At 39.7% G+C, this 23,355-nt stretch overlaps 1 protein-coding gene across 7 annotated transcripts in view; it reads left to right on the forward strand.

The window, feature by feature from the left end:
- The window catches only part of CDIN1 (CDAN1 interacting nuclease 1), a 230,859-nt gene extending 208,762 nt beyond the window's left edge, over positions 1-22,097 (forward strand). The window contains exons 11-13 of one of the 7 annotated variants that reach the window (XR_012330046.1): positions 7,364-7,433; positions 7,706-9,908; positions 16,993-22,097. Coding sequence is in view for 5 of the 7 variants with exons in the window: in XM_073800716.1 (XP_073656817.1) it covers positions 14,988-16,058 (1,071 nt within the window). In the remaining 2 variants the exon portion in view is untranslated. Of the gene's footprint in view, positions 1-5,163; positions 6,180-7,363; positions 7,434-7,705; positions 16,590-16,992 lie in introns of those variants that run through there. The other 6 variants (XM_019935262.3, XM_019935261.3, XM_019935264.3 and 3 more) reach the window with 6 other exon arrangements.
- The last annotated feature ends 1,258 nt before the right edge of the window (positions 22,098-23,355 follow it).

Here is a 23,355-nt window from a genome sequence, read left to right on the forward strand (position 1 = left end):
GCACCAAATAGCCTTGGATTACTACAATTGGGTTGTTTTTTTGTTTGTTTGGTTGGTTGGTTGGGTTTTTTTAGTGTCTCTTCTCTAATTGTCAGCAGTCACCTCAACTGTAACCAACCTCCCACACCCTATCTCTACCCTCTATTTGCAGCTTCAGAAGCCCAATAACCAACTCTAACACCAAAACCACAGAACTTGAGAAAATATGCAGAATTCTTCATTTTATTTTATGATTTCTATATTTCTTTGGATAACCCCAGCATCCTAGATATGCAGCAGGGAGGGGCCTTGGTATATAGTCTAAGTTAGGAGCCAGGAAGCTCTGTTAGTGTAAAAACAGAGTTGCTTCCTATCTGAGATTTCCCCTTGATGAAGAGTTGCTACTTATTGATAATCTCATTCGGTAATCCCTTCTGCTATAAAGTCTAGGTGCAGGTGTAACTGACAAAAGCCAGTCTGTAGCCAACAGGACTCTCCATACTGCATACGTGAAGAATGGTATTTGACTACTCAAGTCTGTAGTGCAGGTGTATCTATTAGTTATCTATTGCTATATTAAAAAAAACACCCAAAACTACATGACTTAAAATAGCACACATTTGTTATCTCACCTTTTCTGTGGGTCAGGAATATGGGTATAGCTTGTTGGGCCCTCTTCTTCACCTTCTCTCAGCATTTAAGTTATTGGCTCAGGGTCTGTGGTCTCATCCGAAGGCCTGACTGAGGAAAGATCCACTTCCAAACTCACTCAATGATTGTTATTCATGTTAAATCAAAATCTGATTCTTGGTTACTTTTAAACAGTGCCCTAGGTCTGTGCTCAAGAGCTACAATAGGAATCTAATTCCTTCTCCCATGAGGACTGCAAACATCCGTAGGTGGTGAATGAGCATATCACCACCCTGAGTTCTCATTTTCAGGTCACATATACTTTGTTAATCTAATGCTTCCTCAAACATCCTAGAGGTCTCCTCTGGATCATTTCCAGACTAGAGATATTCTCCTTAAAATATGACACCAGAACCCTCCACAACACTCTATGTGTGGTCTAACAAGTTCATAGGGCATTTCCCCTCTTTTTCTGGTTAAAGAAATACCATTCTAATACCATTTTACCATATTTAGTAGACTGATCACTACATCATAGCAAGACAGTCACAGACCCTCCATCCAGTCCTGGGTTCCAAAACATGTCCCTCCACTTTTTAGCTAAGACCTTTGGCAAGATACTTAATTTCTCTGTGCCTCAGTTTCTTCATTTGTAAAATAGGGACAGTAATTGTATCTTCCTCCCTCATGGGGCTGACCTGAGAGTTAAATGGATCGATACGTGTAAAGTGCCTAGAACAGTGTCTGTCACATAGTAAGTGCGATGAAAGTGTTAATAATTAACATTGTTGTAACTGTTATTATTACTAGCACTATAATCTGTTTGTATGCCATTAGGGTGCTATCCTGCTCACTAATAAAAATGCCAGACCATGGCAATAGCCGAGTCCTTCCATCTTGCCCATCTCTAGGCCTCCACTGATTCAGTAACCAGTGCAACAAAGCTGTCTGATCCTATTATTAACTCTGTGTTCTCCATCTTGTTCTTGAGGGTATCTGTCATGTACCAGGTACTGTGCTAGCCCCAGAGGACACAAATGTAAATAAAACATGGTCCTTGCCTCAAAAGGGTCACAACGTAGCAAAGAGACAAATGATGAACCGTGTAATCTCTGGGAGACAACTGTGCACAAAGACCACAGAAAGGTGCCCAGCTTTCATTCCACAGCCTCCTGCTTAATTTCTCTAAATACGCTAAAATGGAAGGAAACCAGAGAAACACATTTCAAACACATTTATAAGGTTGCCATTATTTATGAGGAGCTTTATCTTTCATACCCTCAAGGTCTGTCATGGCGCTTGACTTTCACCTCCCATTTTTTCAAGAGGTATTTGTTATTGTTGCTAATTTGGTGGTATTTTATTTGCAAGCAGAATTACTTGTTCAAGAGTCACTTACATTCCAGGCTCTGCTCCACAGGAGTTTTTAAAATCCATTTGGAGTCTTTGATCTTATTACTTGACCATGAGTATAGTAACCTTCAAATTATAGTCAACCTTGAAATGTGTTTACACAGTCAATTCAGATATCCATATACATCCCATTACTGAGTGTCTCCAGCCTGGTAGGGAGGGCTGCAATCCCAGTAGCAGACCAACCCTCTGCTTTGCACATATGCTCAGATCCAAGGACTCTGTTTTCTTTTAAATTCTGTGAATAGACTCTGATTTTTATTGGTCACAAAGGTTATGTTTGCCTTCCCAGTGATCTCATTATTGTCCAGTAGTGCCACAATAAATGGAAGTAGGCATCAAAAAGGTGAAGTCTCTGGGCCCATCAGCCTGTACTTGACCAACATAAAAATTTCCTAGGTCTTGTTTACTCCGTTTTACAACTTTTCAGAAGGAAATACTAGAGATGGGTTGCTTGATTTTTCGAATTATCAGCCTACATGTTGCCTTCTGCTGGTTCCGATAATGGAGGAATGGATTATGTAATGTTGCCTCATGCGGTCGGCCTCTTCATAAACAGCCAAGTTGCTGAAAGGTTAATTTGCCGGCATCTGATAATCTCTGGATCCTCAGCTGTTGGAGAAACGTCAGAAATGCACTCAAGGTATTGGGAACAAGGCCAGGTCTTGTTCTCCCGTTAAATTTCCAAACTTTTAACCCTCTAAAGTCCTCATTATTGTTGTCATTCAAAGACTATATAATTTGAAAGCCTCCGTCTACCAATCTTTATTTACAAAGGGAGTCGTAGTTCCTCGTTTTTAATTAATTAAGCACATATTGTCAATCAGAGCTTTTGGGTCATATGAGAGAGCTGGTATTTCCCAAGTAAATATAATTTCACCCCAAAGCTAGGGAACAATGACTTAGATAGAGGGTAGAGCCTTCTTGCGAGTCATTTCTCATATATACTAAAAACAGTTCATAGATCTGTGTTGCTACCTTCAGAGAGTCCTCCTAAGTGAACCACTACATGAAATGTTTAGATTCACAATCTTGCAAAACCTTTTCCAGGTGCTGATTTCATGTGTTGCCTCACAAGTGAAACAAGTCCACTTTCTTGGTCACTGAGGTGTTCCCCAGCCTGACTTTCATGCCTAGAAAATGCCATTTTCGTAAAGAGCCTTCTTGCTTCGTGTCCTTTGGCTTATGTTTCAGGGAAAGCGCAGGCTGGTGATATGTGTTTTTGTTTTATTAAATCTTCAAAACACTGGGCTTGTTGTTTATGACCTCTATATATTCTTTTGTTCTTTTCCATGACTGGTTAGATCACCTTTTTTTTTTTCCTCCCTTCATAGAAATATGAGCGCCTTTCTAAAGGACATCACGGCCTCAAGAATGGCTGTGTAATAAAACAGGGGAATGTGTTGAGGTTAACAGTAGATTTCTTGAGGCTGTGACTGAGGGCTGCTTCACTGATGGGAAGGTTTGAGGCTTCTCAGACATGGTCCTCCAAATCACAGGTCTTCTTGCTCTTGCCAGACTTGTTTTGACAAACCTGAGATCATTTGATACTAGCCATAGAGCTCTTTGTAAAATCAAGATACCAAATGGTATCCATTGCAGACAACTGTTTGTGATTAAAAGTTACTAAGAAACCCTTGGTTAAAATGGAAGCAAGACCTCGTCCAGGTGTGAGCTTCACCTGGTGTGCATTTAAGCACTGGGGCCCCAAATACCTCGTGCCCTAGGTGCCTGATTCTTCTGACCACAAAGGAAACTCTCCCCAGAGATACTGAGAAACAAAAGCATTTGCAGTCAGCCCTGAATTCAGGTAAATGTCACAGCGCCTGGTGCTCCAAGGCCTCTCATCCTATACAGCTCCCGTGTCCCCTAGAACAAGTTCAGTTGATGAGTCAACATCTCATGATTCTATCCCTGCATGGAGGGAATACAAAAGTTTTAATTAATCTCGTGTACAGCTTGGCAAATAAACTATTCCATGACATCCAACTGAACTTGTTTCTGTGCATACAGTATCTTGCAGCCCATCCTGTACTGTTAGGTTTGGCAAGTACACTTCAGCATATAATAAATCATGGAAGGAAAAAGCTTTTTGGCCTAGCGTGGTTCAGCCTGCTGTAATGTCAGAATACAGAAAGCAGTTCTGTTTTTAGACATCCTTTTACTAACCCAACGTTCATAATTTATGCTTTCACTGTAAAATTCCTGCAACACGACACCAAAAGTAGAGCTGCCCTTTAATTAAGTACTCTCGGTAGGAAAAACGTGAAACTGATGTGCAAAACATCTCTGTGTGCACAGTGATTGATAGTGATTACATCGTTATGAACCCAGCCTAGAGGTCTCAACTTCCTGCTGGCTACTTCCTGAGTGAGCCGCTAACCAAATTGGAGATAATTCGGAGGCACAATTTAGAAACATTGAGGTTTCAAGCCTCCATCTGTCTAGACTTTTTCAGAACTCTACATGGCATTATTCCTTACTTTTGTGATGAGAACCTACGACCAAATTTCATGCCATGTTCACGCTTAGAGAGGCTGTAATGCAGAGAGCGAAGGGGCCGAGAGAACTCTTTGCAGGATCCCAGTTGTCATATGGGTTTGTTTTTTGTTTTTAAGACTAGAAAGAATGAATGACAGAAGGAACTTCTGGCCCTATTGGTACGTGAATAGAGCATTATAGCCAGAAGAAGACCTTGAGCTGTTGATTTTTTTAAAATTATTTTCCAAATATTTTTTTTCCTTAGTTGAAAATAGGTAGGTTTAACTTTTAAAAGAGTGCCTCTAAATGTCAAGAGGCTAAAATCCCAAGCCTGGTGCTGCCCAAACCAATGCTGTTTCTACTCTGCTTTTGTCCTTCATCAGCTAAGTCGTCACAACACCTGACTGAGAGGTAATTAGAGTAGTGAAATAGTTCAGGTTCCTTGAAAGAAAGGTAACAAATCCGTCCAAGGCGGTGACACTTGCATGAAAGAAGCTCTTTGGTGTAAGTTCAGCTACTTTCAGTCATAATCGTAGCCACCGAAACAAAAACTTCGTACGATAAAGTCATTTAATCATCTTATCCATGCTTCAAAGATTACCTTTTTTCTGGAACTGTGTTGATACTATGTGTGCATGTTATTTTCTCATGTTTTTGCAGGTTTGGGCCAGGCTTAGTCATCTACTGGTACGGATTTATCCAGGAGCTAGACTGTAACCGGGAAAGGGGCATCCTGCTCCAAGCCTGTTTCCCCACCAACATCGTCACCTTATGCCATAGCATTGCTTGACCCTGATGGTCCTGGAAGAGAAGCTGGGAGGAAAAGATGAATCCGGAAGCAATTTTACTTTCCTGCAGTGTAAACTCCTGGCAGCATCTGCCCTGAACTTCAGCTGAACTCTCGCTGCCCGTGGTCACACCACTACCTCTTTAGACAAACATATCAAGAGTTTCTGTTTTCCTTCACCCCTTGCTCATGTGAACAGCCAAGAACTACAGACACAGCCCACTCATTATCAGCATTTCTGTCTCTGTCGAACAGTTAGTTTATAGATAGTCATAATCTTTCTTCCTTCCGGATGGTTTCTCCTTATATACTGAACAAAAGAAAAAATGTGGAGACTGAAAGGTGTGATTTTTCAATTTTCCTCCCAGTTACTGAATCGCCCTCTTATTTTTTTTTTTTTTTTTTTGGTAAGCCTCCATTCATTCTCTCTCCCTCCCCCTTTCCCTTCATGTACACTCACAGATACCCAGGGTTGCGTTACTGTCATGGAATAACCTAGCACAGTCCCAGCAAAGCCGGAATCATGAAGGCTGCAACTAGATTTTCGCTCTCACCTGCAAGGGCAGACCTTGCTGGGAGCCTGCGTTTGTTTTGTCCAGTCTTTATGGTTTCCTGACTTCTATGGCAGTAAGCCAAGCTGAAAAAAATATACTTGATGAGAATTTCCTCTTTCTATAATACTTATTTGAGCACCAAACATTTTCCATTTATCTCATTTAAAAGCATGAGTTACGTTGTGTCTGGAAACCACACTCCTTCTTTGGATTGGGGGCTGAGGGCAGACGACTGAAGCTGGGTGCCAGCCTTGACAAGAGTTTATTTTTAAACGTAACTAGTTGTCAGTATGTATGGTAGTCAGTATTTTTATGAGTAAAATTTTTCAAAAGCGCATTCTGTACTCTGCTTTGTATCTGCATTTTATACCGCATAATTATATAACACTCAAATAATTTAGGCATTAGGATTGTTCGGCTTTGAATGAATTAAGTGTACCAAAAATAAACCTAGAGCAATTTTCAAGTAAGCAAAAGAAGTTTTGTATTTGTTCACTTTCACTTATTCACTTTTTCTACTGCAAACCAAATTTCAATCTAAAGGAAAACATCAGTAAATTCATTATAAACCTATCTTTTAGGAAGGTGAAAAATTAATCCATACGCAAAAATGTACTTAGTAAAATATTTGCCCTCATGTTGACAAAACATAATATTCTTTATAATGTTGAATGAGTTTGGAAATATTAGTAAAAATGTAACTTTTACAAACACCTTCAAGTTACATACATTGCTTGGTTCTTTCAAAAGACTAAATGTACCATTTGTACTTTGTTCATTTTGTACCTAAGAAGATTTGCAGAAATCTGCCTACTGCCTTTCCTTTTGAAGGACACAAACATGTCAGGTTCAGGCATGGATTTTAGCTCTGTTGCAAGTTGCATTAAACAAAAAAGAAAGAGGAAGAAGATGAAACTGTAAGGCGGCATCAGGCAAACTTCTGTTTCAGTGTAAAATTCACCATGCAGGTTTCATGAGTAAAATAGAATGATTTGGAACCACTGCTGTTGTCTTGATACACACTCACACACACACACACACACACACACACACACACACACGAACACACACACACACACACACATTTTAGACTAAAATGTTGTTAAAAGCAGTTTTCATGGCATGCTCTAAACTGCTTTTTCTTCTTTAGAAATAAATTACATGTATCTGCACAGATGTTGAAAACCCTGTTAAACCTTCGTCAAGAATTTGATTGTTTTATATTAAACAAATTTATGACGAAGGTGCACAAATACATTTAAAAAATGAAAGAGGTGCTTGCATTTCAGAATTTGCTCTTCAACTGGTGCCCTGACATAATGTGTTAGGAGAAGGTACCAGTGTTCTCTGGCAAGGGCACCACCTCCTCTTTATGAATGGGGTTTTAAAATCTGGCCCTGAAAAGTGGGGAAGGAACCAGCAGTAGACTGTACGTACTATGATAAAGTTACAAGTTATTTAAAACTAAGCTTTATTCAACATAAAAACTAATGTGATTATAACGTCTACTATTTTTCAGTTGGAAGAGTGTGGTGAGGGGCCTAGCGTTCCCAGACTGGAAGCTGAAATCCTCCTTGTTCCTCTTTTATGTAAGGAATACTCATCTGTGGTCTATCTGTATGTGTTGTTTGTTTACTTATTTGTTTTTTAAATTTAGACCATGTAAACATCAGCCCTAGAGGGTATACATGGGGTGACACCTTTTTTTTTTCTTTGCTCTCATCATTAGAACATGAACATTAAAAGTAAAATCTTGTGTTATGGAGCTTTCTGCAAACTGTGTTAATAAATTATGCCAAGTCAGAAAGCAGGAGTATATGCACGAACGTAAAACTAAATGCTGTTCTCTCTGCATATATAGACTTGCCCAGTGTCTGCTCTCACAAACGAGAGACCCTATTTGTTCGAAGCATGCAGAGGCATGAGCTCAGAACAAAGCGGATCCAGTATTTCAGGTGACTTCATAGACCCCACCCCATTTCCACCCAAAAAACAAACAAAGAACGGTGAGAATTCTTTTTTTTTCTTTTGCTTCAGGCGAGGTGTATGTCAACTCTTCTAACACTCCTAAAATCATATATAAAAGGGAGGCTCAGGGGTGCAGAGTAGAAAGCTGGATCTCCAGAGGGAATCATTTTCTTTTAAGCATCAGTGTGTGTACCTGCTCATTATTGGCAAGGCTTGATTCCACCCTGGAAGAAGATGATAAACTGTCCGTCTTTGGGGGGTGCATTCACTCATTGAAGCCTCCAGGGGATAGCTTAGAGCCCTGGATGAGGTCATCCACTAAATGGGCCCTGGGGGGGGGCCTCACTAATTAATGCACAGCCCCCAAGTGAACAGTTAATTCACTCACCCCTCCCTGAGGAGCTACACCCAGTGTTTCCTTTCCTCTCTGGAACCAAGATAGCTGAGATGTCTGCTCTTTTTAACCTGTTCCGCCCTAGGACCTGGAGTTTCAGTTGAATTAGATCTTCCATGTGCTGTACTCCCCTCACTTCCTGCCTCTTCCTGGCTGTCCTCGCCTTCTCCTGCCTTTGCAGTTTCCTTCCACGTGGACACACGTTCCGCACTCTCTCACTACCCCTTGTCTCTTTTTCTCTCTAGAAAATGATCCCAGGACCAAAATGCAGCTCATCGGAGTCCTGATCCATATATTTTTTGGAGTCCAAGTTGGGGGAGAACAATTGACCTAAGCTCTCTGGGGAAAAGCACACCTAAGCATCTTTGGCATCTGAAGGTGATAAAACTTGTAACTAAGATATTACAGGGTCAAATATGGTCTGAGGTTTAGTGTGTCAGTAACTGTTTTGGCAAAAGGAGCCAAAAGAACATGTGAGGTTTACAGATACTTTCAGGCTGAATGGTGGTGTTCAGCTGATTAAAATTACGATTTTAAATAGTAAAATGTCTCTGTGATTTAGTTAGAGAATCACTCCTAGCTCGTTCATGTTGGGGGCAGCTTGCCATTTTCCATGTGATCTGCAAGTTGCCTCAAAAAGTATAACTATTTTGTGAATAGGACAGGAGGAGAAAATCTCCCAATTGGCACATTCTCAATTAGGGTCAAGGAACAAAGCCAGGTTAACTAGAGAGGAAATAAAAGGCAAACAATAGGAGTTTGCCTGCACTGTCACCACTTATAGAGAGGTGCCTCTCTGGACCTGCCTGGGAAGTCACTCTCAGGTTAAGGAAGGGTCGCAGTGACAAAAGTTCGGACCATCTAATTGTATTACCCCAAACTAACCTTCCTATATATAGTAAAAACAGTCTGAAGATGTTTTATTAAGAACATGCCTGGATTTGAAAGATTAAGGAAAATGGAATTATGAATTAAATAATAACCAGAACAGCTTGGGTTCCCCTTGTGTTTTTCACTTTCCTGCTATTGTTTTGAATGTGGCTGTGAGACAAAGAGCTGCTTAGGTCAAGGACTATAAATTACAGTTTTCATACAATAGTCATCCACTAAAATGATTTCAAAGCTTGATCAAAGTACTTCAAAAAGACTTTTAAAACTTTTCCACAATGCAGGGGGAGGGGAAACGCTCATTTGATGCCTTAATTTGCTTCAGTCAGTCTAGCAGAGTTGCATCTTGGCGTCATACCTACTTTATATAAAATCCCACTCATTAGTTAAAGAAACCCAACTTGTTCTTATTGTTGTCTCACGTACAAGTAAAAAGGATTTAAGTTTCCATCTGGTTAACTAGCACAACTAAACCTTCGGAGACACTTGTAAGGAAAAGATGCACATAATCCTGCTTTAAAATAAGCATAACTTGACAATATTTAATCGTGATATGCAAGGTATTTAAGACTAACTCCCTGTCTTAGAATAAAGTGGATATCATTGGATTTAGTTGTCATCTTAATAATAGTCGTGATAATAGATAGATTTCATTTTTCATCTCTTTTCCCTCAACATGCATGTACCTGGAGCTGTCTCATGTTATAAGCAAGGATGATGGGAGGTACCCTAGTGGTAGATAAGCTAAGCAGATTCTAGGCCCAGCCATACATGAAGACAGTGTGGGATTGCTGCAACAATGCTTCTATGTCAGGTAATTTTTATTTTTTAAAAGGAAGGTCATTTGGAAATGCTGACATGAGATATAACCAAGTCAATTAAGTGATAACAATGGAAGTTCAGAGTTTAATTGAGGCCTGAACATGAAGCCACCAACCGTTAACCTAAAGCAGTGAATTCCCCTGGAAACACCCTCCGTTAAAAGCATTTCTAGAATAAATAGCACTTTTTTCTTTAAAAAAAAAAAAATGCCTTTGTCATTTTTATATTCAACACAGATACAATCCGAAATTACAATTGAATGTATCTATAGGAGACTTTTTTTTTTTTTTTAACGGTACGCGGGCCTCTCACTGTTGTGGCCTCTCCCGTTGCCGAGCACAGGCTCCGGACACGCAGGCTCAGCGGCCATGGCTCACGGGCCCAGCCGCTCCGCGGCATGTGGAATTTTCCCGGACTGGGGCACGAACCCGTGTCCCCTGCATAGGCAGGCGGACTCTCAACCACTGCGCCACCAGGGAAGCCCAGGAGACTCTATCTTTTAATTTTAATTGAAATTTCTTTTATAGGGCAAATCAAAATTTACATAATCCAAACGACCTCTGTAGGAAACCATAGTTTTGTAAGTAAACCGAAAGTTGTAAACAAGGGCCTTTTATTTGATTGTGCCACATTTATCTCAATTGTTGACATACTTCTTTCTGTAGTTGTTTAATGGCAAGATTTCTGACTCGCTTGTAAGCTCCATAGAGTAGGAACTATATCTTGTTCCCCGCTCTAACCCCTAATAGCTAACAGAGTTCCTGGCACAGAGCAGGTGTTCAATAAATGTTGAATGCACAAATGAATGACTGTTAAATTTATATTAAATATGTTCTCACTTGCTTGCATTAAAGAAATAATTGGGCCTTTTTAATTTTAACTTTCTCATTTTCTTCAGCTGAAAACTGGGTGTATGTATTGGAATCGGAGAAAAGCATCATATATTTTGGTGTTAATTAGAGAATTACTTACTTTAGAAACCCTCAAAACCTAAAGTACAGCAGTTTCATCAACCAGACTATTTGATACTTAGTCTTAAGGGGAATTCATGTTCTTTCATTGCATTTGCCTTAAATTTAGCCTTAGTACCTTATTGTTTATCCAGTATATTGCTAAATTAACTCAAACATTTTAAAATCTTATCTTTGTTTCTCTTAAAAAAAAAAAGGCTTAAGGCTTATCTTTATCTTTATATTTCTATTTAAGAAACAGTTTACCCTAAAATCAAGTCAGGGCCCCAAATAAAATATGTTTTGTACACAGGTTTGGGGATATTCAGTGGAATTATTAGATTAACTGCAAATGGTGCTTTTAATTGCTCACTTTTATAATGCTGAGTTGATATCAGAGTGCTTCCTGGCCATAGAAGTGTCTGCTGGCTCAGGAGAGAAGGGTTCTTTGGTCATTTGCCAACAGGATCTGACTTGGGAGAGACACTGTCCATGAACTGCTCAGGGGGCATTTCCCTGTTAGTCATTAATTCAGAGTATATTATCAAAGGCATTTGGCATATTTCCTCATATTTTGAAAACTTATAACACAAAAGGAACTGGAATTTCCATGTTTCTCCTTTGCTCTCCCAGGACTTAATTTGTTGGGGCCGTTTTGGTGTGTGATTCCTTCTGTGAGTGTCTGGAGAGAACTGAAGCCCAGGACAGACGTCACTGTGATTGGGTCCTCTTTGGCTCTGTGGGATGTTTCCATCTTGTATTTCTAGCATTTAGACTCTTCAAGACACAAGTATTTATAGAGTTCCTAATGTGTGTTTAGAAGTGTTTGAGGTGCTGTGGGAAATTCAAAAATGTGCAATAAATGGTCTTTTTTTTTTTTTTAAGATTTAATTTATTTTTGGCTGCGTTGGGTCTTCGTTCCTGCATGCAGGCTTTCTCTAGTTGTGGCGAGCGGGGGCTACTCTTCGTTGCGGTGTGCAGGCTTCTCATTGCGGTGGCTTCTCTTGTTGTGGAGCACGGGCTCTAGGCACGCAGGCTTCAGTAGTTGTGGCACGTGGGCTCAGTAGTTGTGGCTGGCGGGCTCTAGAGCACAGGATCAGTAGTTGTGGCGCACGGGCTTAGTTGCTCCGTGGCATGTGGGATCTTCCCAGACCAGGGCTCGAACCCATGTCCCCTCCATTGGCAGGTGGATTCTTATCCACTGTGCCACCAGGGAAGTCCCAAATGGTCATTTTTTTTTAAAATAAATCATTACTTGTCAAAATGAAAACAAAAGATTTGAAATTTTCAGGGAGGACAATTACAGGGTAATAAGGAAAGAGGCAAACCTATGGGGCTTTTAATAAGATATTTTACTTCTAGACTTCAGGCAGCAAATAGTTTTCTATTTGCTTGTGGTAGCTGCATCCACTGCTATAGAGAAGGATTCTGAGGCCGAGTTCAGCTCAGCGGGAAATAGGGTTGTGATCAATTATGGGCACTAATCTTTGGAGTGGGCAGTGATCACATAGATGCCACATAGTTTCAATTCCCACCCTAGGTCATTCATGTTTAGTGCAAGTATAAGTACATTCTAAGCATTTGGAACAGAACTCATAATCTTGTTCATGGGCCTGAGTAATAAAATAAGCAGTAACATTTTTCACTGGTTCTATAACATCAAGTGAAATAACATCTGTCCATGGCTGAGATCTGTTTAGTAATTCATATAAGCAAAATATTTCAATAGAAATATGATTTTAAAACGCAAGATAAACACTTTAGAAGGCCACAGATAATTATTGGTCTCAGTAAAGTAAACGCCTACAAGTTACATGACATTATTGATGAAAAACATTGGGTTTCGGGCTTCCCTGGTGGCACAGTGGTTGAGAGTCCGCCTGCCGATGCAGGGGACACGGGTTCGTGCCCCAGTCCGGGAAGATCCCACATGCCGCAGAGTGGCTGGGCCCGCGAGCCATGGCCGCTGAGCCTGCACATCCGGAGCCTGTGCTCCGCAACAGGAGAGGCCACAACAGTGAAAGGCCTGCATACCGCAAAAAAAACACTGGGTTTCTATACTTTGGGCTCTGCGTGAGGATTGTGAGATTTGAGGATTGTCTCCTATTAGATGGTCTTACATACTCATTAGTTTTTTAGTTTTCTTGTTTGTTTGTTTTCCTGGTAAAAACAGGCTTGGGGTTTCAAGGTTAGCTGCAGACTGCACCTTCCTTCTCTTTCATGGTCTTTGTATCATCTGGGTATCAATTTCCTACTTAGTGCAGGGCATTTTTATAAAGCAGTTATTGTATACTTGTTATATTTGTTTTAAAATATGCTCCCAAAAAGAAATCTTAAAATATTTTCAAGGATGAAAGAGATAGGTATGCTGTACGTGGTAATGGAGGTTTTGTTAATATACTTACCATTAAGCCATAAATAATTTTCCTAAAACCTTTTAATTGAATCAGCTCATTAATTCTGTCAGCTAAAATAGTGACAGTTGTTGCACATGGAAAATTAGTAGGTAAAAATCTAAAAATATTTTGTTCCTTGCTAATTTGAATAGGAGGATCCATCTTGGTTTTCCAAGTTACAATTTTTTAAATAGGATTTTGTGGTAAATGAAAACAAAAAAGCAATCCAAACTAACAGAGGGTAATTGAAAAGCAGAACAACGAACGAGATGGCAAAGTGGACATAAGTGCATTGCATGTAAATGTAAAACTCGGTCTTTTGGTAAATTATTTTCATCTTACTTGCTTCCCCACTATCCTTGAAAGTGTTTCCCAATGACAAAGGGGTTAAAAACAGCAGCAGCAGCTTGGGGGCATGGAGTGAGCAAAGAAACTCATGTGAGAATTGAATTGCTTTTTCAGTTGGTTCCTTGACAATTCCCTAAGAGGTGTGTGGAAAGTAAAACTGAACCATTAGCAAAGATGAGATAAGTTTGACTCATAGACTTTGAGCATTTTAGAATTGGAAGGGACCAGAGACCTCATTGTACAGGTGAAAAAACTGAAGTCTGGAGAGGTCAAGCGACTCGTCCAAGGTCACAGAGCTAGCTAATTGGAGGCAGGACTAGAATCTGTCCCTCCTAGCCTCCTGTCCACTGTCCTTTCCACCATGGGGTTAATAATTTATTCTGGAAGGAATTTCCAATATCTAAGTTATGTTTAGTATTTACAAAGTAAAGAATCATGGTATATTTTTAAATAAACATTCTGAACCTTACTGTTTTTGCCCTGTCCCTGATTCCCTAATCTCTGTAGTAGAAATCAGCTCTTGCTTTGACAGAAATAATTCCCATTTTATTTGCACTTTAGTAAACTAAAATCCTTATCATTTGGTGGCATTCAGTTTCTTTTTCTTTTTCGTTTTTTTTTTTGGCCATGCTGCACAGCTTGCGGGATCTTCGTTCCCTGACCAGGGATCGAACCTGAGCCCCTCGGCAGTGAAAGCGCAGAGTCCTAACCACTGGATCACTAGGGAATTCCCCGCACTGAGTTTCTATACATTGCCATTTAGCCTAAGGATTTGCCACTAAGAATGATTTTGGAAACAGTTTTAGGACATTTTTCCTCTGGCTGATTTACATTTTCATTTTATTTTTCTTCGGTTAAAAAAAAATTCACAGATGTTATTTTATCATCTTCTGTTCCTATAACTAATATTTGAATGAATAGTAAATCATGAATTTTTCTGATCATTACCAATAATGATTAGTATATCATGTTCTAGAACTGTACCCAGTAGAACCTTGTGACTTACGCTTTGACAACAGGTTGGAATCCCTGCTTCTCCACTTACAAGTAACTGAGCTGTAAAATCTTCCATTTCTTCAACTGTAAAATCAAACTACCTATCACATAGGACCATTGTGAGGATTAAATAAGATTAGTACCTAATACATCATACATCAGAGCTCTAACAAAACTGGTACCATACAGTTGTATTATACATGATATAATTAATAATATTACTACCATAGAATGATCCATCTAATAAATGATATGCACCATTAAAAATCTGTGTTTTCTCTGTTAATACAGAAATCAGTATAAGGTGGATACCTTGGCTTTTATTGCTTTTCTAAAACTCATTTTGTATGTTCTTGGATTGGAAGAATCAACATTGTGAAAATGACTCTACTACCCAAAGCAATCTACAGATTCAATGCAATCCCTATCAAACTACCACTGGCAGTTTTCACAGAACTAGAACAAAAAATTTCACAATTTGTATGGAAACACAAAAGACCCCGAATAGCCAAAGCAATCTTGAGAACGAAAAACGGAGCTGGAGGAATCAGGCTCCCTGACTTCAGACTATACTACAAAGCTACAGTAATCAAGACAGTATGGTACTGGCACAAAAACAGAAAGATAGATCAATGGAACAGGATAGAAAGCCCAGAGATAAACCCACGCACATATGGTCACCTTATCTTTGATAAAGGAGGCAGGAATGTACAATGGAGAAAGGACAGCCTCTTCAATAAGTGGTGTTGGGAAAACTGGACAGGTACATGTAAAAGTATGAGATTAGATCACTCCCTAACACCGTACACAAAAATAAGCTCAAAATGGATTAAAGACCTAAATGTAAGGCCAGAAACTATCAAACTCTTAGAGGAAAACATAGGCAGAACACTCTATGACATAAATCACAGCAAGATCCTTTTTGACCCACCTCCTAGAGAAATGGAAATAAAAACAAAAATAAACAAATGGGACCTAATGAAACTTCAAAGCTTTTGCACAGCAAAGGAAACCATAAGCAAGACCAAAAGACAACCCTCAGAATGGGAGAAAATATTTGCAAATGAAGCAACTGACAAAGGATTAATTTCCAAAATTCACAAGCAGCTCATGCAGCTCAATAACAAAAAAACAAACAACCCAATCCAAAAATGGGCAGAAGACCTAAATAGACATTTCTCCAAAGAAGATATACAGACTGCCAACAAACACATGAAAGAATGCTCAACATCATTAATCATTAGAGAAATGCAAATCAAAACTACAATGAGATATCATCTCACACCAGTCAGAATGGCCATCATGAAAAAATCTAGAAACAATAAATGCTGGAGAGGGTGTGGAGAAAAGGGAACACTCTTGCACTGCTGGTGGGAATGTGAATTGGTACAGCCACTATGGAGAACAGTATGGAGGTTCCCTAAAAAAACTACAAATAGAACTACCATATGACCCAGCAATCCCACTACTGGGCATATACCCTGAGAAAACCATAATTCAAAAAGAGTCATGTACCAAAATGTTCATTGCAGCTCTATTTACAATAGCCCGGAGATGGAAACAACCTAAGTGCCCATCATCGGATGAATGGATAAAGAGGATGTGGCACATGTATACAATGGAATATTACTCAGCCATAAAAAGAAACAAAATTGAGCTATTTGTAATGAGGTGGATAGACCTAGAGTCTGTCATACAGAGTGAAGTAAGTCAGAAAGAGAAAGACAAATACCATATGCTAACACATATATATGGAATTTAAGAAAAAAAAAAATGTCATGAAGAACCTAGGGGTAAGACAGGAATAAAGACACAAACCTACTAGAAGACGGACTTGAGGAAATGGGGAGGGGGAAGGGTGAGCTGTGACAAAGCGAGAGAGAGGCATGGACATATATACACTACCAAACGTAAGGCAGATAGCTAGTGGGAAGCAGCTGCATAGCACAGGGAGATCAGCTTGGTGCTTTGTGACCGCATGGAGGGGTGGGATAGGGAGGGTGGGAGGGAGACAGACGCAAGAGGGAAGAGATATGGGAACATATGTATATGTATAGCTGATTCACTTTGTTATAAAGCAGAAACTAATACACCATTGTAAAGCAATTATACGCCAATAAAGATGTTAAAAAAAAAAAAGTATAAACCATTTTTCCTAAAGTTCAGGGACAGGCAGTGGGCATATTTAGTTGACTGTTTTTGCAGATGGATGTCTCGCTTAACATTCCTCTGCTCCAGAGGAGCTCAGAGGCAGTCCACGTTATTTTGTGTTTTTTTCTTTTTCTTTTTCTTTTTTTTTCCTTAACATCTTTATTGGAGTATAATTGCTTTACAAATGTTGTGTTAGTTTCTGCGGTATAACAAAGGCCCATGTTTCTTTTGATAGTTACCGTAGCCTTTGCCATAAATACGACTTTGGAGACAGCACAACGCAGGGACCAGCCAGCACTTCCAGGTCCAGTTGAAGGCCCAAACCAGCAGTGCTCCAGATGAGCCCCAGAAAGTGCACTTTATAGAAAAAGTTTCTGTAAAGGGATTAAAATACCTTCTCCAGGCTACTGTTAGTTCAGTGAAAGAAAGCATAAAATGCTGTTTGAATTTGATCTCTGAAAAAACAAAAAAAGCAAAGCAAAAAGGAATTTGGGGAAATGACTGGTTTGTTCCTGGATTCTTTCTCTGATTGATGCTCGTTACCCTATTGGAGGCAGCTTTGTAAAAGACCCGACTCTGGCTAGCACACCACCCCTAAAGGTAAACCTAATCAGATCACAGGCAAGCTGAACAATTTTCCAACAACTGAACGAGCATCGATGCGCCCCTCTCTGAACACAAGCCAGTCTTCAATGCCTGTGCTCCGCAGCAAGAGAAGCCCCCACAGTGAGAAGCCCACGCTCCACAACGAAGAGCAGCCCCCGCTCGCCGCAACTAGAGAAAGCCCGCGCGCAGCAACGAAGACCCAACGCAGCCAAAACTAACTAACTAAATAAATTTATTTATTTAAAAAAAAAATCCAGGCAGATTCTGGATCCAATTCTCCTTGGCAGCAGAGATCACTGTAACAGTAACAACGGGCATGGGAAGTGTGGCTGCTTTCATCGAGGAGCTTGGGATCATTTTGCAAACAATTAACTACGCTTCACAGCATCCCTGCCAGGTGAAGAAGTGCTCCTGTGTCTGCGGACAGAGGAGTTAACCAGTTGGACTATGAGTTTTGTAGAAGTTATTTATTTACTTAACAACAATAAAGGAAACTTGGGAAAAATGCTTATCCTAAAGAGGATGATTTCTTTCTCCATACTCTATGTTTTCTGAAAACTGAAATACAATTTTAAAAATAAATATTAAAATGTTTAAACGCATACCAATCATGAAAATTAAATTGTAGTGTCATTTGCCCAGACTAACCTGTGATCAACACCCAGAGAGTGTCTTTTCATAGTTGGTTAGTAGCATCTCATGAAACGCTGGCAGAGTAGATACCAAGCCATGCATGTCAGGGGCTCCTTCCACCCCTCCAACCTCAACTGTGGAGTAAGAGCAACTGAAAGGAAACTGATGCTGTGCACTGTAAACTTTCATGGTGCCCTCAGTGTCCCCTACTCTTGCTGATGCGTTGCATAAGTTATGAAAGGGAGACTTGAAGAGCAAAAATACTATCATCCCTTTTTACTCACAAACAGTAAAAGTTCGGCGGAACAGAAGTAACAGCCCTTGAGAATAACTTTGCAATGGGCCCATTTTAGCGCAGCAGGCTGTGTGGTCTAAAGATAATCTAGACGCCTTCATTAACTGAACTTGAAAATTTCAAATGAATTTGCATCGGACTCAACCTGGCATCATATCTTGTTAAAAACATGAAGACTGATACAAACTGTCCTGAAATGGCTTGATCTGGTTATTGCCTAAAATTGATCTATGTTTGCAACTCTTTGAAGTCAAATTAACACAGAATCACCAAAATAGTCACTTCATTCATTCTAACTAGCACATAAGCATTGGGTGATATAGCTGGGGATATGATGAAGAAGGGTATCTATAGGAACCATAGCTCCCCATGTGCTGGAGGCTCACCAAAGACAGTCTGATTGACCCTCCCCATCTTGGGTGGGGAGTCCAATGTTACCACCTAGTATGATTCTGGGATCAATTCCAAAGCAGCCAATAGGCTCTCAGAATGAAAATCCATATAGGGAGTGATCTGTTCCTGGGTGCCTATAGGAGAGAGAAGGGCTATGCAGCAAACAAAATTTATTGCCTACCCACAGACACATACACACACGCACTCCTTTATCTTTTCTAGCCAAATACAATTTTTATCAAGAACTGGAGGAAGATGCTTTATCCCAACACATGGTGAACTGGTCCAATAATGAGCATGCAACACCACTGTAACCAGTGAGCAGTGAGGAAACATGTACTGTGAGGTTTCAGAGAAAACTTTTCTTCCCTGATAAAAGGAAAGCCCATTTTCTGCCATCACTTTCCTTTTGGTATAAGGGTGGGATGGTTGGAGCTTCAGTAGCCATCTTGTGACTGTGAGCAAAAGGCTAAGAAGCCACCAGAGACAGAAGTAATGGAGCCATTGAGTCTGGGTCACTGCCAAAGTCCTCTTGTTTCAACAATCACCCCTTAGGTGTTCTGTTACTTTCACCCAAAAGCATTCCTAACTGACAGAGGGATCTTTTGAATTCCTAGAACAGGATTCTTGGTGATTTCTTATATGCACAGTGGGAGGATCTGAATGAAATACCTAACAAAGTTACTGGTTGCTCAAGACATACCCAGAAACACTGATCCCTAAGCAATATGAAACTCTAAGAGGGCTAGGATGGAAGCTACTTGCCCTCAGAGAGGAGATGAACCCAGCAATTTATTCTGCAGCACCCCCATCAAATTCATTATTTTGTAGAACTCTGAAAATATGTCAGGTGTCTATGCCAGAACTGAAATCTCCAGGGACATCATTGTCAATACCTGAGATCACGATGGAAACTGTTATAGAGAGTAAAGGGCCCCCGCAGAGAACTGTGGGTAGAAACTTAGCCAGATATACAATCATTTGGGGATAACCTTTCCCATCTCCCTCTCCATTCCACACCCCCATAAAACAATAGCATTTTCACTGGATTATTCAATTGAACATTTTAGCCAAATTTCTCTTTCTGTCTTTGCCAGCACATCTAAAATGTTTATAATGACAAGGATTGCACCTACTGTACAACACACATCTAATTAATCTAATTAATACACATCTAATTCAAACAGGTATGATTACCTACAAAAGAGGAGGTATAGCCTAGTCATGAAGCCTAGCAGCACCGGCACCAGATGCCTGGGTTCCAATCAGAACCAAGTCTCATGAACCTTCTGAATCAGCAAATTCCTCAGGCTCCTGGTACCCCGATTGCCTCATCTGTAACAATGGTGGTAATAAGTTCCTTCTGCATATGAGTTGTAAAAAGTTAAAGCATTATATATATGTCAAGTACTTATAACAGATCTTGGCTCCTAGCATATACTCAATAAATGTTAGCTATCATTATTACCCCTTTTCTAGATGAGGTCGTTGAGGCTCGCAGAAGTTAAGTAACTAGTTCAAGGTTTTCCAGCAAGTAAGTAATAAGGCTGTCTCAAAATGTCTAATTTAAATAAGGTGGTTATAATTTATCTTTTATGTTATTTTTGGAAATATGATAAACATTGCTAGCACTCACCAATATTCTCCTTGACCTCCTGAATGTACAGGAGACTACACTTTCCAGCCCCTTCGTGATTACACAGGGCCAATTCTGGCTAATGAAGTGTGAGTGGATAAGACCTCTGTCAGTGAAGCAGTGAAAAGCCTGCAGGATTCTCCATTCTCTCTCTTCCCCTAATGTACCACCCAACCAAATTTGAGTCTCTACCCTCGTGAGCTCTGAGAGATTAAATAGAGCAACCTACACACCAGCACCACCACCACCACCCAATAGGGGCCAGAAGTAAACTTTTATGTGTTTATCTACTAAGATTTGGGGGTTGTTACCACAGTATCATCCTAGCCTATCTCAATAAGTAGAGTAAAATTTCCAAATATTGTAAAAAAAAAAAAAGAAAAGAAAAAAAAGAGTATTGACTTAATATTCTATTTAATTAACGTTATCCCAGTGGCTCATTGGCAATCCCTCTTGGTAATTTTTTTTTTTTTTGGTTCTTCTGACATTATAACAGTGTTATAATGAGCCATAAGGAAAAGTTCATGAACATTGTTCTATAGCTTAATTTTCTGTTGCATGTAGTAATCATGCGGCAAACCTATAGGATAAAAAATTATGAGTGTTGGGCTTCCCTAGTGGCGCAGTGGTTGAGAGTCCGCCTGCCGAGGCAGGGGACACAGGCTCGTGTCCCAGTCCGGAAAGATCCCACATGCTGCGGAGTGGCTGGGCCCGTGAGCCATGGCCACTGAGCCTGCGCGTCCGGAGCCTGTGCTCCGCAACGGGAGAGGCCACAACAGTGAGAGGCCGCGTACCGCCAAAAAAAAAAAAAAAAAAAATTATGAATGTTGTAACTAACATAGTTCATAATTTTAGCCTTAATGTTATTGCTGCTTCGCATTTTTTTAGGATATCAGAGAAAAGTCTATTATAAAAATTATCATGGCCTTTTGGGTTTTTGAAAGGCATTTTAGCTAACCCTGCATGTAAGCAATCTTCAAGTAGGCATAAACAAATTGGTTTTCTTTCTCCCAGACCTAGAACATACAAATTTGAATCTTAAAAATCGATTAATCTCCTAAAGACATGGTTAAGAAAATGAACATAATGAGCATAAAACACAGACTGGGATAAAATATTTGTGAATCCTATCTAATAAGAACTTGTATCCAGAATATTTTTAAAACTCTGAAAACAATAATAAAAAAACAACTCAATAAAAAAAAATCAGGAAAATATGTGAACAGTCATTTCACCAATGAAGGACTATGCCATGCGAGCACATGAAAAGATGTTCAGCATCATTAATCATTAGGAAAATACAAATGAAAATCACAATGATACACCACTACACACCTACTGAAATAGCTCAAGTTAAAAAACTGACATTACCAAATGTTGAGAGAAGATGTGGAGCAACTGAAACTCTCACACACTGCTTGCTGGTGGAAATGCAAAATGGTATAGCCTCTTGGTTAAAAAACTTGGCAGTTCTTATAACATTAAATACATTCCATATAACCCAGCAATTTACCCAAGGGAAATGAAATGTTTTCATTTAAAAAACCTCTCCAGGGCTTCCCTGGTGGCGCAGTGGTTGAGAGTCCGCCTGCCGATGCAGGGGACACGGGTTCGTGCCCCGGTCCGGGAAGATCCCACATGCCGCGGAGCGGCTGGGCCCGTGAGCCGTGGCCGCTGAGCCTGCGCGTCCGGAGCCTGTTGCTCCGCAACGGGAGAGGCCACAACAGTGAGAGGCCCGCGTACCGCAAAAAAAAAAAAAAAAAAAAAAACCTCTCCAGGAACAGTTACAGTAATGGTATTTATAATTGCCAAAAGCCGGCAACAAGCCAAATGTCCACCAACTTATGAACAGGTAAACAAAGTGTGGTACACCCATACAATGGAATACTGATCAGCAATAAATAGGAACCAACAAAAGATACTCACCACACATTAAAAAATTTCAAAAGAGTAATGCTGAGTAAAGAAGCCAGACTTAAAGGACTATATACTGTATATGCCATTTTTATAATATTCTAGGAAAGTCAAAACTATAGGGACAGAAATCAAAGAAGTGATTGCCAGGGATTAAAGTAGAGGGGAGGAAATTGACTATCTCTGTCTTAATCCTGGTGGTTGCACACTGTATACATTTGTCAAAAATCATAGAACTCTGCACCAAAAAACTCTGTAAATTATACCTCAATAAACAACAAAAGCATATAAATGTAAATTTTTTTAAATGGATAATAATTTCAAATGAGTTTGTTCTTCAAATGTTGGTAATGTTTTGACAGTTTATAAGTTAAACTTTTCCCTGATTCAATTTACTATCTATAAAATAAAAATATATTAACTTATCTATATTAACTCTGCTTGAAATATGTATATGTTGTTTAAAGTTAAAATTTAGAAGAGTAAATCATATTCAAGCAAAAAGGAAAAACATATCTTGCTTCACTGCCTTGGACAAAATATTCATTCAGCACAACTCAACAAATATTTATTTAGCATATATTGTTTCAGTACCTGTAAAATAGGCAGCTTTGCAAATTTTAAAGGCCCCTAATAACCATATTATGTCCCCAAATCTCCATTACTTCAAAGCATGTTAGAAAAGGCCTTGATGATATTGTTTATGTACAGAATCCCATTTCTATCTTAGAATAACACCTGGTTTGTAATAAGCGAATATTGTGTTTATTTTATTATTTAAATTTCTTCCACTCACCATTATTATGCAAATATAGTAATATCTGTGGTAGTTGCCTACCCACCAGACAGTCACCACACCACCAACCCCAGCATTACTTTTGCTTGTGTCCACTGTTCCCTAGGCTGTATACTTCCTCAGAGGAAGAGAACCCCAGCCGCAACCCTAAGAGTCACATCGTGATTGCTCTAAGCCACTCACAGCACCTCCCTTCTCTTACCAGTGACTGGTATAGGCGTAGACATATGATGCAATTGGACCAAAAACAGTTGAGAGAAAGTCTGCTGAAAGGCTTCTGGAAAAGGCCTTCTTTGCTGATCAAGAATCACAAAAGAAACAGTCC

The sequence above is a fragment of the Tursiops truncatus genome, chromosome 2 (genome assembly GCF_011762595.2).
Source record: "Tursiops truncatus isolate mTurTru1 chromosome 2, mTurTru1.mat.Y, whole genome shotgun sequence".
In the NCBI taxonomy this organism is placed as follows: domain Eukaryota; kingdom Metazoa; phylum Chordata; class Mammalia; order Artiodactyla; family Delphinidae; genus Tursiops; species Tursiops truncatus.